This window comes from Agelaius phoeniceus, chromosome 2 (assembly GCF_051311805.1).
Source record: "Agelaius phoeniceus isolate bAgePho1 chromosome 2, bAgePho1.hap1, whole genome shotgun sequence".
Lineage (NCBI taxonomy): Eukaryota > Metazoa > Chordata > Aves > Passeriformes > Icteridae > Agelaius > Agelaius phoeniceus.
In genome coordinates, this window is record NC_135266.1 from 106967520 (window position 1) to 106986452 (window position 18933).

At 37.7% G+C, this 18933-nt stretch overlaps 1 protein-coding gene across 2 annotated transcripts in view; it reads right to left on the reverse strand.

Moving 5' to 3' along the window:
• The window catches only part of USP25 (ubiquitin specific peptidase 25), an 88968-nt gene that overhangs the window by 26368 nt on the left and 43667 nt on the right, over positions 1-18933 (reverse strand). For both annotated transcript variants that reach the window (XM_054655086.2, XM_077174501.1), the window contains 8 exons: positions 12802-12888; positions 8098-8235; positions 7159-7235; positions 6312-6385; positions 4679-4827; positions 2248-2375; positions 1391-1486; positions 922-1083 (listed from right to left, as the gene is read on the reverse strand). In XM_054655086.2, the coding sequence (XP_054511061.1) occupies positions 922-1083; positions 1391-1486; positions 2248-2375; positions 4679-4827; positions 6312-6385; positions 7159-7235; positions 8098-8235; positions 12802-12888 (911 nt within the window). The remainder of the gene's footprint in view (positions 1-921; positions 1084-1390; positions 1487-2247; positions 2376-4678; positions 4828-6311; positions 6386-7158; positions 7236-8097; positions 8236-12801; positions 12889-18933) is intronic.

The window sequence follows — 18933 nt, forward strand, 5'->3', positions numbered from 1 at the left end:
AGAGTGATAAGCTCTCCCCTGAGCCTCCTTTTCTCCAGGCTGAGTTCCCCCAGCTCCCCCTCATCACACTTGTGCTCCAGACCATTCCCCAGCTCCATGGCCCTTCTCTGGACACACTCCAGCACCTCAATGTTCTTCTTGCAGTGAAGAGCCCAAAACTGAGTACAGGATTGAGGTGTGACCTCAGCAGTGCCCAGCACAGGGCACAGTCACTGTCCTGGTCCTATTGCCACACCACTGCTGATCCAGGCCAGGTGCCATTGGCCACCTGGCACAGCTGGCTCATGTTCAGTCACTGTGGACCAGCACCCCCGCAGTCCTTAGCCACTAAATCTGCAAACTGACTGAGCATACACTCAATCCCCTACACTGAGTTACTAACTTAAACAGGGAGAAAAACATTATTGGACATTGATCTCTCTGGTACTTTAGCTATTCTGCATTTAAGAAGTCAGATTATTTAGGTTCCTGACAAATTTGGTAAGATATGCAAACTGCATGGCAGAAAAGGAGCTTAGTTCCCAGGCAAAAACTAACAGATAAATTGCACACCAGAAACCTTGATGCCATGCAGCACATACACACTGCCCAATTCAAATTCTTAAACAATACACATGGGAATCAATAACCTCACCAGCATCTTCAGTCTATTTAGAATTGCAGATGGAATTGGGCTGTGCTTGAAAATGGTAATCTCCTTGTGAAGACATTTTGTTAAGTGCATGAGACAAACCCAGGTCATGAACATTTTTATTGATTTAAACCTGCCGTGCTGAAAGAAAAGAGCAGAAACTTTATGCTACCCCCCCTAGAGACTGTTAGTTTTATTGTTGTGGTGCACAAAGCGGCTGAACGTGCTCCCTGTCCCCCAGAGGCTGGCTGGCTCTGGTCTCTGCCTGGGGAGCAGGAGGCAGCCCTTACCTGGGGGGGAGCTGTGGTGGCAGTGTGCCGCTGGCGGGGGCACTGGCACCCAGGTCATCCACGGGGGACGTGCACACCGGCTTGCTGGAGGCAAACTCCAGGGCATACTGCAGGACATCTACCAAGGGGAATCGTTTAGGACCAGAACCATAGCTTAAATATCTGTTAACCACAAAACGTATTAATGCCGTGACTTACAGACACACACACAAAAAAAAAAGAAAATTAAAAAAGAAAAAAAAATTATATTTTTTTTTCTGATTGACTGCAATTAATTAAAGCAAATCTTTCCTAGCATGTTTTATGAATCAGAATTACAACACTTATACACAGCTTCCAAAGAAAGGGTAAAAAAAGAGATACAAAAAGGAAATCTCAGGTAAATAACTATACACAAAGTGTATAATTGCAAAGAGTTATTCTATGTAGCCCATAATACTATTAGCATTTACACAGTTATCTATAGTACCGTTCTAATCTCTGCTGTAAAACTGTGAGGTACTCTTTGAGTCTCTTGATTTCATCTCGTTTAATTCTTGTTATTTCTCTGTTTTTGTGCATATACCTGTAAAACACAAAATTTAGAAAGTAGTGTCAGCCCATAGTATCCCACCAGTGAAACTGAGGTCTGTCTCCATCAGCCATGCAGTTCAATACTAATAAAAACTGACAACGCTCTAGAACCTACAACATACTCAGCACTAAAAGAGAAGTGAGAAGAAAATGAGCCTTCCCTTCCACAACTTTCAGAAGATGCTTTTTCCTCAGTGTCAAAAGCTCTGTTGATACTGTGGATGACAAACATGCATTAGAAAGCCACTATTAGAGAGATTCTAAGTTAAGCAGTTTAAGTGGCAATCCCAGAGCAATACTCCTGTTTCATTATTTAGGTTCATAAATAACTTTACTGAAAGCCATCCTGGTATTTCTGCTCTACAGAGAAACTGCATGCACTCATGCTGAGAACTGACTGCATGTCTGAAGAGTATCTGCAACATCACAAAATATCTAACTTGTCACCCTGTTTCCCAAAGTGACCCATAAATGGTGGGTCTGATTTTTCAGAGTATTTTGCCTGTGTACACAAGTACCGAGCAATAAATGAAAGTGGAAACAGGTTTTTGACACAAAGCAGCAGTATGTCTTAAATTGTGATCTATGTGTATTTTCTGAAACAGATGAAACCCATGAAAACTCTAACTTGTGTAAATAGAACATAAATTTACTATGATTCAAGTGAGCATAAAATACATCATCAACTTTAACAAACTTACAAGATTTATTTTATATCCACACTAGAATTTTGTTGATAATATTATACCGTACCTGTCTAGATACAAAATTGGAGGAAATTCTAATTTGTTGTGTATCTTCTCTGGTCTCCCCAAAGCCTGATTAAACTCAAATCTTGATAGCTCAAAAGTTAAGACAGGAGGAAGCTCTGTGAACCAGTGCTGGATGAAGAAACAGAAATCCCCAAAATTAATGCCTTTCAATAGCAGAAATCCAATAGTAATGACATAGTACCTGCAGACTGATACAGCTATGACAGAAATTGGTTTTAGGTTGGGTCAGCATAAGTTTTCCAATGCTACCACCCTCTCCCTTCAATGTAAACACAGAGTATTTGTTGCCCATGCTGCATAGGAGCTTTGCTATCTGTGTTCCAGCAGAGGAGGCAGAAATACTTATTCCACTCACATTTATTTTGCTCATGCAGAAGTCAGCTCATGCTTGAGCCTACCTGCCTTGCCAACAGTCCTGTTCCCTTAACTCCTCAATGATATTGAAAGGGTTGTTCACACTGTTATCAAGTGCTCTTCCTGCTATAGTTCTCTCAGACTCAACTTCCTGATCCTTTTATTCACCTAGCAACATTCAAAGCTCCTAACAATCCCCTGTGAAACAGGATCAGTGAGTTTTTGACATTTCCTGGGTACTAACAGCTTAAAGTTCCTACTCATGTCTTTAATCATCTTACTATCTTCTGCTATCATCATCTTACCCCATTTGTCTTTGACTACTCAGCAGAGGTCTATCCATAGTCCTCATTTCTTTTTTTACATACATTGTTTCTCAATTACAATACAAATCCAGCTCCAGTTCCAGCACTGAAGTATGATCTTTTTTTTCCCCTCTCCATTCTCACACATAACAACGACAGTCTACCCATTTAAATAAGTTTTGGGTGTCTAACCACCACCTGAAGTTTTTCTGATTGCTGCAGACACCTTTGACATATTTGTCATCAGTGCCATAGCCCAGATGTGGCATTTGACTCAGGGCTCACTACAAGTTCTCCTATCCAGCCAAATGTCTTGAATAGTCTTTTCATATAATAACTGGCAAACAGCCTTTTCTTCCAGTGCTCATGGCTAAAATTCTCTTGAAACAGGATTTAAGTTCCTCAGGACAGAGAAGATCTCCTTTTTCTGTTCCTACATTAGCTCACTAGCTGACACTCTGCTCTGTAACTGAGGCTTTTAGGCATCATGATAACAATGCTAATATTAATACTAATACTAAGAGCAATCAAGCTAAATACCCCATTACAGTCAATGGTAGGAAAAAGGAAAAAAAAACAGAATGTTACTTTGAGGATCTTTGAGTACCACATTATTATTCTCTTTAAGCTTTGATATCAATCAACTCAGAGAAAAGTTTCTTGAAGTCTTTGTTCAGTTGAGACAGACCATGTTAAAGCTACAAGAAATTCAGAGTCCTTTAGTACCTCCAAACCTTCCAATGCACTGTGACATCTTTCAGGCAATATATTTAAACACATATTATTGCTTTAAACACATATTATTGCTTCTTACTAAATGAAGCAAGATCACTATGGATTATTTCAGTGAAACATAACCAATTTACTTGGCCCTAGTAATAACGAAGCAATGGTTTTTCTAGAGTAGGACTTAACACGTTACTTTTCTTGTTTTTCCACCATTGTCAATCTGTCATATGACTATTTCACTTCTATTTCCACATGCTAAGAAGCAAAGCTGACAATTTCACAGAACTCCAAGTTTAACGGTATAGATCTGTACATCACTATCCTGCTGTTTCCCAGTTTCCCAATATTACAAGTTAAAAAAGTCTCAAAACCAAAACAAACTCACAACACACAAATCTGACATTTCTAGTCAAGCATTTATAACAGAACTGGTATTTTATGCATGAATACACACACAGGTTATCACTGCAAGACAACCTTTAGTTCAGAAGATGAACAATTATGCTCTTGTAGTAGGTACAACAAGAGCATGGAAAAACTAAACTTGGGATTGCACCAAGAAATTAATGAGATTTTGTTTTCTTCAAATTACATTTCAGGAAATATGCTCATTGTAGAAGAGAGGCCATAAAACATTTGTTGTAAAACACAGAATTGTTACCAGAACTTCAGACTGGAGGATGATTTCAGTGTGTGTCACTAGGCTTCACAATTTAACCCCATGTGTACTCTGACATTAAAGGAAGCAAAATTGCATTACTGCAGAAGATTGACATCAAGGAAGAAATTACACCTGAACCTTTTACATAAGTAGGAAAAAACCTCCAAGATTTCACATCTTTACTATAACTGTGATGAAACATGAACAGCTGTGCAAAGAGAAAGTAGCTCAGCCTTTACAGGCAAAGGGGATTCCCATCTATACAGCAGGTGCCATGAACCATAAAAACCAGACATGAAACCCAAAGACAAATAAAAATACAATAACATCCCAAGAGAAGTGCACAGGAGCACTTAACTCACCTCCTGACCAGACTTTGCAGAGTTTTCTGAATGGAGAGATTCAATTTCCCCTTCAATCATTGCAGCTTCTAGGCACTCATGCAGATCTTTAAAGCCATTAACCTGTAGTGGATACTGGCCAAACATTTCTGTGTTTTCAAATTTTTTACCTTCACATGAAAAATTAAACAGTTAATGTTTTAGAACAAAAAATTTACCTTGAAAAAAACCCTATCTATCCTAAGTCAATTGATCTAGTCTACTAAACAACATCCACATTTTCTTATTGAATTTAATGACATGTTAAAAGACAATTTATTCAAAAATGTTGCTCAAGCAATATTGAAAATTACTGTATTTTCCTCTTCAGCCCACGTTTATATTTTTTAGCATCTTTTGGTAATAAGCAAAACTGAAAGTTACTTGGTACCACAGACATATGGGAAGTTTTACACATATAAATCAAAGTCCTCCCCTGCAAATAGGAGCTTCATAATACAAATGTATATTGTATCAGCAAAGTCAGTGGAATTACTGGTATGAAAGAGCCCTTTGTATAAGTACATTTTGCAAAAATAAGCCACAAAAGAGAACATTCATTTCTGTCCTGAAAACAAGATTATAATTTGGTAACACTGTATAAAGATGTAAGTGCAAAACTGAGGACAAATATGGAGGACAAGTGTTTTCAACCTAGAAATTCAATTTATTTCAACCTAAAGTCAGTAACAAGTCTTGCATCCCCTAGTTTCTTCTCATTTGTTTGATTTTTACAAATCTCCTCTGTTAAAATGAGAATAAAAGGGATGAAAGTAGCTAAATATAAAGAAGCAAGAATGCTACTAGCAAGAAATCTGCAGAATGGTTCTGAAATCTGACAACAACTCAACAGAAACATGTTCAAGGTCACAGAATAACCTGGAAGCCACTTAAAAGACTACACCTACTTCATTCAAATGCAAAAGTGATTTACTTGGATGGGAGGCAGAATCACCAACATTAAAATGACTCAAAAATACTTTCATAGCCTTTTGGAAATAGAGAACAGTACAATTCTGTAGATCTACTAATTGCACAAAAACAAGGTAAAGGGAAACTTGTTGTACAGTGTCTTCCTCCTTAGCGCTCTCTCTAACACTGCCCTTGAGCAGGTTTCTACTGACTTGTTTTCCAACAAACTGCACTTGTAGGAGGGTGAGTTTTCCATATAAGACATTGTGCATAAGGAAATGCTGTAACTGAAGGTTTAAATTGCATTAAATGAATCAGAGGGAGCATGAGAGAACAGCTCAGTGAAACGCAGTATCTTGCATTCTGGTAAATGGTAACAGTGCCCCAATAATTTCTTCCAAGCATCTCCCTCAGCACTAACTCCTTAACTTCCCTCTCACCCCAACTCCTGCTGCACTGAGAACATACACTCAGCTCCTGAAGGTTATGAAAACAGTTTTTGTGGATCCCTACAGCTCACTGCATTTCTCCTCAGTCTCATACCTCACCAACCATTTGTCACAGACAAATTTATATATGTGTGTTCTCCATATCTGCTTCTGCAGAAGCAGCTAGAATCCTAAAAATGCATCAGTCACCCTTGTGCTTGGACAAGCACAGATCAGACATGACCAGAGAAGTCCAAGTAAATTCTGATGCATACCTTCAAGTACACCTACTGCTAGAAATCGTCCATAAAACAGCTCCACCATTGGGTTCTTTGGTTTCTCTCCATCCCTAAAAGAACAGAAGCTGTGTTAGCGCAAAAAAATCCAAGTCAAAGCTACAATCTTTGATTTATAAAACTATGAATTCTTCTCAAATTCAGAGTTCAGAATGAATGAATGCAGAAGTTTAAAAACTTCTGAATTCATTATAGAAATGATGCCCATTTTACTGTTATTTTATTTTTGTACTTTCCTCTAATGACGATAACAATGATTCAGATACTTGCAGGGAAAACTATATTCTGAAAACTAATTTTCAGAAGCGGTTCATTTTAAGACAATCTATGCAAACCAGATTAAATAACAATACAGTTTAAACTGTACAAAACCCTTGTAAAAACTGTTTCTTGAAACATTATAGAAAAAAATCATGTGTTCAAAAGAGTTTCCAGATGCTCACTAATACAAACAATGTGTATTTTCTTCTGAGATGAGAAAGAGGAGCAAGGTTTTGAAGTACTTTAATTACAGGATCGAAAAGCAGAATGGCATTAAAATAAAAAAAGCCTAATTGACTACCTACAAAACACCTCTCTATTTTACTCTTTATATACTCTGGACCTCATGGAGCTAGATTTCTAATATGAAGTAAGAGAGTGAAAAAAGACAATTTGTGGAAAAAACCCAAAAGTATTGATATGTATGGAAAAAATCATACCTGAACTACAACAAGTTACAGAGTTAAATTTTTTTCAGCCATACGGAGAATTGCATTTTTGGCCATTTGGTTTGCTTTTCTCTCATCTAAAATGTTCAACATGCAGAGCTAAGAAAAAATCTTACCTCTCTTCTTCAGCTTTAATTTGGAAGGCATCTTCTAGCCAATCTAATAATTTGTGTGTAAATTCACTAACGTCTTGCTGTTAAAAAATAAAGTGATCAGTACACATTTGCAACAGAACACAACGAAGTGTCACCTTACAAGAGCAGTTTAGCAGAATTCCCTTCCCCCTCCACCAGTGTTCCAGAATCACACAATGTCTAAGACTATGCCATGATTGTTTTTTTTTATGAGTGGCTCTGGTGTTCCTCAGCAGTGACACTGTCCTGTGATCCTTGTTACTTGGGCTCAGCTTTCACACCACGCTAGTCCAAAGGCATCTCTTGAATCCCATTGTTCAAGCCCTTTGGTATCTAGCAAGTGGTGACTAATATTACTTTCATCAAGCACAAAATTCTGTGTGCTATTGTAATTAAACACCTCAGCCACATAACCTCATGTTATGAAACAAAGCATCTGAAGAAATAGGATATTTCTCAAAAAAAAGCAGAATATACACATTAAGACTTGAGTAATAATCCTGAATATTAATATTTAGATCAGCCAAACCAAACAAACAGTATAAAGGCATTGTACATTAACAGTACAGCCCTGGGTATACTGTTAGATCAGAATAGTATTTCTCCTTCAAAAAGTCCCAGACTTAGAAGCTAAACTAAGTCCTAAAAGCAAGAATGTTTAACTATTAGTCCATTTCTAAAATAATAGAAAGAAAGTGTATTGAATAAAATAGTCCTGTTGTATGGAATTTTTTTTCATCTTTCTAATAAATGTAACCAGAAACCACATAAGTTCAAAGACTGTGATAATTAGAAGCTGCTTTTCTGCAGACATTTTGAAATTCTGTTGTCCACAGTAAGTATTTCTTATTACATGGAAAGTGGTATAATATGGCTATATAAAAACATGCACAAAATTACTTAAAAATACATGGAATTTACCTGTTGGGAATCATTTGATTTAAAAGCATCTTTAAGGATTTCAACTGCTCTTGATGGATCAACATATTTTCTCTTTGAACCAACTAGAAGTGCAAACAGGTACCTCAATTCACGCATGAAAGGCAGATTCCTATGTTCCTGTATGTGAAGAATAAAAATATTTAACAAAGTGGAAACAGAAATCTACTGCACAGAAATGTTACCCAATAACCTGAGTCATAATAATATATAAGGTTACTTGCAGTACTACCAAGGTAATGCTGCATGCCTTTTACTTGTCAATGTTACAAAATAATGCGGTTTTCTGAGAAGAAAATTCCATTTCAGAAACGAAAGGTTCCCTGAAATCGTATCTAGATGATACTGTTTGTCTTGAAGAGGGCCTGCATTGACAACTGGACAAGCAGAGATGCATTTAGCACAGAAATGTTTCTCTGGAGACTTACAAAGCCTTAAGTAACACCCTGCAACAATATGCATTATTTTATTGAAATTAGTATTCCTCTGTACCTCTAGAAGAATTTCTTGTGAGCCTACACACTACTTAGCACCTTTTTTAAGCTTATTTTTTCCTGAAGACTCAACTTCCAAGGTCTAAATTAACCTTTCTTATTTCTCTTGACACAAGTAAAATAGCCTGCTCTTGTTCCTACCCAGCTTTGAAGTACAGTTCATGTGACTATGGCATTCTTTTGCTGCTTTCCAGAAGAGAAGAAATACTTTCTGCCTGCATGATGAAAAACAAATAAACTGAAATACAAATACCATAGATTAAATCACAGGTTACACCAATGCTGCAGAGATTGGGTATCTACTCCTGAGTAGATAGTTGGCAAATACTTGTGAAATTAAACCCCATGAAATATCCACTTGTGTTTAGAACAAAGTATCATTCAAAGGCACCACAGATGTCTGATACTGGTCAAACTGGAATTACTTGATGACAAACTATTGCATATGCTCATCAGACAGCAGACTTGTTTAGTCACTCCTGTGTAAATCCAGGAGGCATAATGCTTTTTATATGTAAAATATGGTTTACTTCAGATGCAAAAGTGCACACTGAATTCCATGTGTTCCACATAATACCTAGGAAATACTTCTAGCCATGTAAATCTCTGAATTTAACTTGCTCTTCTAGTCCACATTGCAAAATACCTGCCAGTTATTAACACTGCTCACAGAAAAGGCTGCACTTCAAGTGCCACTCTAATTCAGCATCAAACCATCCTAATTTAAGAACAAAATCAGTCTCCCATTTAGATATACTTAAAGCATAATATAACAACAAAACAAAGAAACAAACTGCAAAAGTTGTATTTTTCTTGCTGTTTTCTTAAAGTTTTCTATTAAAACAAATGGAATTTCAATTTTTAGATACATTTTATAAAGATGCTTCAATATCACTGATAGTTCACATGCATAAAACAAATTATTAACCACTGAATACTATTTTTATTCAATCTGAAGTACATAGGCACTATTATAAAGAACATAGTACATTACTGCATTACCCAAATTTACACTACAACTTTGGCAGAGTTTTAGCCAAAGTTAGCTTGAGCAACTTAGCTTGAACAACTGCCTACCAATGGAAGTAGAATTACTCAGAACAAATAACTACAAAGGCTACTAAAGTTCTCCAAAACTAGGGAAATCCTTGCTGCTTTTGAAAAAGCTCAATTTAATGCAATAGACATAACCCTTGACCAGAACTAACCCTAAAATCTTCAAAATAAGGTGGGTCAATCCCTAAGATAAGGTACTGAGTTCCACAAAAGGACTTGCACATCAAAACAAAGAACTGATAAAGTGAACACAGCATAGCATACAGTCCTCACCTCTAAAGCATCCTGTACATGCACCAACACAAAATAAGCTTTTAACTAAGCACCGCATGGAAATTTCACAATCTAAAACATTCTCCATTTTATCACCTATCCTGCCTGCATAAATAATTCCTTAATACATGTCAGAATAACTTATTATTATAAATGCTTTTAAAGCAGTCTACATATTTAATACATAGCAAACACTCACTATGGCAAATCAGCTTGCCAGGAGAGTGAGATAATAGTAATATTACAATAATATCAGAACAGGTGGAAGGATGTGCTAACCTGGAGTGTAGTAACCCCTTTTCTCTGATAATAAAATGTTTCCTAAAGATATCACTGAGGCCAAATATTTAGCTGGTCTCAGTGTGTACAGGAAAAAGATCTGTTCATGTGACAGCAAGAGCCAAGAGAACTGGGACAGCAAAGAAGCTGCAGTAACTACAGGGAACTGCATTTGTTCTATAGAAAGAAACCAAGGAAGACAAATTATTTTCAAATTAAAAAAAAGAAGATCAAATCAAAGATTTTAAGTGTATGCCCAAATCCAGAAAATCAAAGCCCAATTAAGCTGAGACAAATAGGGTGGGGCTGTTGGTTGTTTGGGGGTTTTTTGAAGTAAAAATTTATACCAGTGGCTTCTGGATCAAAAAGTTTACATGCCAAATTATTCATAGCATTTGGATTCAATATATTGATGGGAAAAAAACAAACATCCTGCTCTGTAATATTCCCTGAAGTACAACCACATGCTTTAATTCTAAATCAAGAGATTGTCATGACCCCAGCATTAAACTGCAATTCCTACCAACTGGAAGAACAACAGGATATAAACCCAAGTATTCAAAATTTGGGATTATTAAAACATATCCTTTATTAGCAAGGAAATTTGATCCTGGAGAATGCCAGTCACATATGGTAGTTAATATTTAAAAAGAAAACCAAAACCAAAACTGAGGCAAAATAGTTTTAAAATAAGTAAGCCATCAGAAGTAAATTCCAGGGCTTTACTTTTTTTTTCTACTGTCAACTGGTAACTTATATTACAACTCTGAATCAATTTGCCTCTAATTGCCTTCACTTACAAAGAAATAAAGGCACCATATTTGGGGGCATGCATGCTCATGTCTTCTGTTCATCTAAATTCCAACTAGTGCAGCGATCCTTTATCCTAAATTCTCCTCAATCCGTTTTCAGCTGTAGATAACAGAGCAGTATATCAAGTCATAATGTTACTTCATTCTGGAATGTAAGTTAACAAAGGAGAGGACACAAACTACTGCCAGAGATTCTTTCTAGCAAGGTTTCTGCCCAAATCCATGTACTTGCCTGGTGTCACACCATTTCTCACGAACTTATTGCCTGTCATGGTCAGAATTTCTAAAAGAAAGCACTTTGGAACAGCTAAAGGCATTTGGCTGCAAGTGTCAATGCTTGGGCAAGACGTTTATGAAGCCAACAGCTTGTTATCAGCTATTTCATACCACTTTGCAGATGGCAATTGCTTTTTCCATGCTGAAAAATGAACACAGAATTTCTGAGTACTGAAGAATATTACTAAAACAAATTACATGATGAAAAATTAAATGCTGAGCAGAAAGTCAATCTAAAAATATAGATAAAAAAATTTAGTAAAACTATTTGTAAAGCATGACTAATCTTTCTCATTAAAATACACTGCCCCATCCCTACCTTGTGTTGGGAACACTACCCATGTTTTCTTTTCACACCATCTCATGACCTAATGCAAACATGCTTTCCAACCAAAAAAAGTGACCTCCTGCACTTTGAATGCGGAGAGGAAAGAAGGGGGTAGGGCAGGAGAGAAATTATCCAGGCCTGACTGGACATTCAACTTCCCTTTTATGGAGCATACCCAGAGGTTTAGAAAATGGACACTGTCTTCTCTTTTTTTTTTCTTTTGCTTCTCTAATTACAGCTCTTACTTTTGATAGTGAACATTCCAGAGAATCCTGAAGGGACAAAAAACTAAGAACAGGCTGACAACACACTTGCTTGTTTAAATCTGACAGAAAGGGGCAACAGGAAGTACTCTAATTTACTGTGAGCGTGGTGAGACCCTGGCACAGGTTGTCCAGAGAAGCTGGGGATGCCCCATCCTTGGGAATATTCAAGGCCAGATGGAGTTCTGAGCAACCTAAACTAGTGGAAAGTGCACCTGTCCACAGCACAGGGGTTGGAAGTAGTTAATCTTTAAGGTTCTTTTCAACCTAAATCATTCTAATTTCTGGGTATGCAAAAATTCATTGCTCTATAAGTCCCTGCTAAAAATCAGGCAACAAAGCATCTTCATACTTCCTTTTCCATTTTTTCCTTCCCATTTCATAGCATGGAAACCACAGGGCCCCCACAGCATTTGTCCTCAAAGGAGGCCCATGAAGGAAGAAAAACTGATCTGTCTTGTCCCCCACTCCATGACCATTCCCCCTTGCCAGTCTGAAGCCACACAAAACCTAAGGTAAGGCCTTCCCCTCCCTAGTCCTAATGAGTACCAGGGTAAGCATGAGAAAATTTATACTTATAATCACCTCCTGAAAAAGCCAGAAGAGACAAGCTAATGAATGAAAGCTCAACATCAGATCATGAGTGGGAGGGAACTGGAATAAAATAAATTTGCTAAGACAAGCTACACTCACATGAGAAATGCTCTGCCTCTCTCAGCACCCTGCCCCATACTCTGCTGCCAGGCTGATGCCATTTATGTAAGATCCACAGCAGGAAGCTCAGAGAACTGTTAACTGGCACCTCTAAAACCCACGCTGATATGAGCCACAGATTCAAGCTAAATTCAAGTACAAGACAGAAATGCCCTCATCAGCCATGAGAGAAAATCAGCTTCTCCTTTTACCTTTTGGTTTCGGGGTAAATCTTGAGCATTTGCAGGAGGATTGAAATTCAAAACTAGTCTTCGAAACTCCAGTAGGTTAAATAATGACTGAAAAGAAAAAAATTAAGAAAACCTTTAAGCACTTCTACAAACAATACAAAACTCTTCCAAATAAGCCTTAGCAAAACAAATGAAGTGTCAAACACATGCAGTGTTAAGTTTTGTTTCAGAAGGCAGAGTATTGCTAAACATATTTTCACCAGAAGACAATTACTTTTGCCAAGAAAACAGCATAATAAAAAAACAACTCTGCACTTAATCACATAAAAGGAACAATAATTTTACATAATAGGCAAATTACATTTTACAACAAGAATTTTATGAATTGTATAACTGTCAGTTTTCAAAATAACACGAAACACTGTTTAGCCATCTAAAATTTATCTTGTAGGCCCTCTATCATCTACTTTTAAGTGCACAGAGAGTACATCTCTGCACGTGAACCTAATTCCACTTGCATTAGCTGAACATTTTGCATTCTGTCCTCTCTTCCCATTCCTACAAGAGCTGAAGGATGCACATTAGAGTAAGGAAATTGGGTTATACAACTTTGCAGGTAAGGGACTGATAACATTCCCACTTTATGGACATGTGAATAGACAGGTGTCTGTCTGTCTAGGACATGAAAAAAGGTGTCTGCAAGCACACCCGCAAAGAACTCCACAGTGCCTGGAGCCAAGAGAGTACAAGAGCAAGATGACTCTGGGCTGCAAACAGTAAAAGTCCAGTGCATTGGGCTGAGAACTGGAGGCCTCAGAACTTGTGGAACTGCAGCACAGCTTTTCTATACAGACAAAAAGCATCTTAACTAAAAATCACTACATTACAGAAGAGCATTCTGATGAAGGCAGGGTAGGAAGAAAGGTCTGAAGTACCTTAAACATGCTCATCAGAAAAGCACAGGAAAGATCTGCCTTCCTATTTGTATTTTATTTGGTTTATAATCTATAATTAACTCTCCTCCAACTTCATCACATATCTTAGCTATTTGTTTTGGAAAGGCAGAGTTTGCTTACCCAAGCAATAGACTTTGATCCCAGAACTTGTCCTACCCATGTAAAGACTTATGTCACAGATCACATCAGTTTAATAGGTTTTCAACACCACAGGGCCAAATAAGCGAAACACAAATTGTGAAGAGGCTCTGCACTTATTCCAGCAATTTAGAACATATTGGTAGGAAAATAAAAAGGTTGTAAAATACTGCCAATGTTCCTGATTCTCCTTGTGAAAGAGCCCATAAGAGTCTAACCTTTTCCCACACCCCACAGTATACAGCATCCCCAACAAAACAAAGAGGCTTCCATTGGCACATTTCTTTTTAGATTTAAAAAGTATTCAAAACATCAGCCAAAAAAAGACCTCTCTGGCTTTGCTGAATCAAGGCAGACAACTGAGACAAACTTATTTCCTATTTTGCTGTTCAAAATACATGTTCCCCTTCTATCCATCCTTGCAGAGAAGGGAGATTAAAACAGAGTCCTTTGTTTACTTACTCAAAGCATAGAAAATGTTAATATTTAATTCAAGTGTCAGTCTAGAAGCTGATACTAATTGAAGTTATGTCTCATGATGTAACAGAATTCCACTGGTGGGCTCTTCAGCAAGCAAAACATAGCAATGTTTTATGTACAAAATAAACCAGCTGCTGAAATATAATGTCCAAAGGCTGAATTCTCTCCATAACTAATCCAAGTGCCATCAAAATGCCAAGCAGCTGAGCAGGCCAATTTCATAATACAAACACACAAATTATGTACAGAAAACTGTACTCAAGTTTAGCATTTTTGCCTGTCATTCAATCCAACAGGTTTTTCAAAAAAATTCAGTTTCTTAAATTCAGAAGTCTACTGATCATAATTCCATGCTCTCTGACTGACCTGAACAAACCCATCTGTGCAATCTCCTGAGAGTAATTAAGAGGATTGTCCAATTTGCTCTTTTCTTCTTCAACCTTGAACTATTCAAAATTTCTTATGCAAGATGTTCAGTTGTTAAACTTCTTGCCAGAAAAGCTTACAACGTGCATGGCTGTTGTGAGATACAGCAGAACCCTCACAGTTTATGTGCTGCCAACACCACTAATGGACACAGGACAGGACAGTGTCATGCTGTAGCTCTCCTATAGTCAGCTAAACCAACTTAAGGAAACTTAATCAACTTAAGGAAACTTCTACCTTCATTTAAAAAGATCATTTCCCAGCGTAAGTGTAAACAAGTGCCTGAAACCAACTGTTTTAGTGCCTGAAGTATCTCAATGAGGAACCTGCAGCTCTTCCTGAGGTAAGGAGATAAAAAGGAGCTCACCTAAGCCCAGCAGAGATCTCCCAAGACCAACCACCCCAGAGTCCAAAAAGAGGAAAAGCAAAACACTTTCTAGTTTGCTGAGCCACCTGTCAAGGCTCCCTGCACCCAGGGTAAGAGGCCCATGAGGCAGAAGCTGCTCTTCTGCAGCCACCAAGAGACAAAGCTGAGACTGTCCCTGGCCCAAGTGCCACACATTTGCCCTAGCCTAAAGCTCCCAACAGATTTGCTTTCCAAACACACTGCATGGAGCAGCACCTCACCTCTTACCCACTTGGCTTCAGCTACACTGAAGGGGTAAGAGTCCCAGTGCAAGAAAACAGGCTGCATCTAAAAGGTGGACACTTCACATCTACTGTCCTTGATCAAATACCTTTACAATTGACTAAAGTATGCAAAACTTATGCATGAAAGAAAAGCACTCTACAAGGTGGGTTTGTGGCTTTTTTTTTTTCCTCAGTTCATTTAAACAATTTAAAAGCTGTCATCTGGAAACCTGACTGAGCCAAGCTAAGTTATACCAATTCAAATTGCCATGAACATAAGCAGACAGTATGGACATAAACATAAACAGTATTCTTACTGCCTTGTATTCTGTCAGAACAGAATACAGAAGAACAAAAATCCAGTCTCAGTTTAAGGCATTCACACTAACAATACTGAATAATGAATACAAGACATTGTGGCTTTCCCCTGCTATAGGTGGTATTTTCAGTCATACCAGAGAGAACTAGGTAGAGCTGTAGCTTCTACACTGTAAGATACTAAAACATTCACTTTTATGAGTAATGTTTACTTACATTCAGTTCAAACACAATTTCTGAATCTAAGTTGCCTGGGTTTCCCTTAAAACACTCTGCTTTATCCCTTTTCCCCCCCTTAAAATTAGGATTATCAAATATAAGGACCTTGCCAAAATTTAGGTTGACTGAATAAAGAATTAATTCTTAACATTCAAGAACAGTGATAAGGAATATAAACAGAATTAGTGCTGCAAGAACATAAATTAGTCAGTATATTAAACCTATAAATGCCAGGCATGAAACACAGGTCATTAAATGCCACCAGCAGAGTCCTAAATTAATAAAGTTACTGACACTAATAACAATTAGAGAGTAGGAAAACACTGCTTCTGAGTCTAGGTACAAGATGACCCAAGAAGCTGCTGCAGAGAGCTTCAGACAGGCTCTTGGTGGATTCTTGCAAGTTTGTAAGCATCGGGAACTAAAACCAGCTGTTTCACTAATAGATTAATGAAAACATTTGGTTCTCTCTGACTTCCAATTTTGTATTTGTTTTCAGCACTGAGAACAAAAAAACAAGAAAAAAGCAAAAATAGTCCACAGGAACTGTGCATTTTTAATATGCATCACCTTTATACAAGTTTGCATAAGACCATGAACAGGCAGACAGCTTCACATTGAATTTGAAAAGGTTAAGCTTGGAAAGACAGAGGGAAGGCACGACAGAAGGAAGAAACCCAAAAACTAAATATATCTACTAGGACAGCTTGAAAAGCAACTCTTGGCAAGGGAAAAGAAAAGCATGCATTCCTACAGAGCTCCTAAACAAATTCCTTTAGGTACTGGCATTTAGCTAAAACATGATCTTGCATGAGTTGAAAATTTATCTGTATTAGCACAGCACAACACTCATTTTCCTCATTTAGTCATCTGCAGCCTTTTATGCACTTCAGTTTGACATTTATTTATTTATTTCATTTTTTCTTTAAAGCCACAAAGCCAAGACCATATCTACCTTCATTCTGTGTAACAAGCAGAGAGCAATTTTAAATAGTGAATACATCATTACTGTTCTAATAATAAAAAGCAAAAATATAGCCCTATGTCATAAAGTATATTATTTGGAATAGTTTGCCTCTACCAACATGAAAAATTAGATTTATGTTCTTACTTCACTTTATAAATAATTTTGGTGATTTAAGGAGCCAGTTTTAATGGGGTAGACTGAGTATTATTAGGGTTAACATTTGATTCATGTTAATAACTCAAATCAAAGAGAAACACAGAGCTATGGCATTTATGGTCCTACCTGCATGCATTGCCATGTTTCCTCCAATAGAATAAAGAATTTGAAATTTACTTCTTATCAATATTTGAAGTCATAAGGTTCAAAGTACTCCTAAATATTGCAAAAATTAGTGACTTAATACTCTTGCATGCCTCTGATTGAATATTAGTGTCCAAAGCTCCATATTGCAAAAATATGAGCAGCTGGCAGCTGATTACACTTCTCACCAACTTGCAAGCCTTTTGGACTCTACATCCCTATATCTTGAGAGAATTGGGATTGTTTAGCCTGAAGAAGAGAAGGCTTCAGGGTGACCTAAACTGTGGCTTTCCAATACCTGAAGTGAGCCTAGAGGAAAGATGGAGAGAGAGACTATCCGGGAGTGATAGGACAAAAAGGGAATGGATTCACACTCACAGAGCAGGTTTAGATCAGATATTAGGATGATATTCTTTACTGTGAAGATGATGATGCACTGGCACAGGTCCCATTCCTGGAAGTGTTCAGGGCCTGGTGGGATGGGGCTCTGAGCAACCTGGTCTAGTGGAAGGTGTCGCTGCCCATGGCAGGGGGTTAGAAACAGATAATCTTTAAGATCCCCTCCAACCCAGGCCATTCTTTGGTTCTAATTTGGGAGAATCACTTCCTTCCCCTCTTTAAGGCTCTCCAGACTTTTCCTATTTAGTGATTATTTTTCCTTTTTTGGTTCATATTCTTCAAAGTACTTTCTCAAAGTCCATAAAGTGCTGCTTGTTGCAACTGCACCAATTACTCTGCTGGGCACAGCGCTCCCTTCTACCCTGCTCCTCCTTATAACTTTGGGGTTGTCTCCCACTCCACCTGTTTGTGTCTTATTCCTGTTAAGTGGTAAATCCTGTTTCCAGAACAGAGACTAATAAAAGGCATTAAGAAAATTAGGAAGTCACCCAAAACATACTTTTGTGCTTCTTTATATACACTGAGGATTTGGCACAGTCCAAAGCTTCTCTCACATTCTTTAGAAAATTTCACGTAAAGAAGACAGAAGGGAAGTGAGCAAAGCAGCTTTAAATCTGGGACTTGAGCAGGTTCCTGTTCAAAATTCACTGTGAAAGTATGGGAAGAGGAGTTTTCTTTTGCTCTTCCCCTCTGAAATAAAAACTCTTACAGACAAATATGACACTGCCTGATGGCTGAACTTCAACACAACCACCCCACATGTACAGTGGTAGTGAGAATCACAGATTTGAGAATCACAGATTCAATCCCAGGTCTCAAAAGCTTTGGAAAGTACCTCTAAAAGGACATTTTTATTTATAAACAAGCAACCAATTAGCATTCCAAACTGCTGAAGACTTAGGTACAATTTGCAGTTTTAAGCTATCATGTCTTTCATCTTCAGAAGGCTGAGGTACAACATGGAAGAAGATGGAAAACAGCTTGCACACTGTTTAAGCTTGAAAGTCAAACTAAGACCTCTAGCAGGCTTGGGTTAAGTCAACATTTTAAACAAACAGCTCACCATGGAATTACCAGCCTGCATTTAGAGAACATTTACTTGTTTATAGCAACAAACTCAGAACACTACTACAATTCAGAAGACAGCTAAGTATGATATGTGTCCAGAAGAATTCACTTTATGCTTGTGTCTTGGCACATACTAAGAAATGCCATCCAACCACTCCTCTACTACATGGTCAAAGCAAGAAAAAAAAATGTTAGGACAAAAAAAATCACAGCCAACATTTCCTTACATGGTTACAGAAGTTTTCAGCTTCT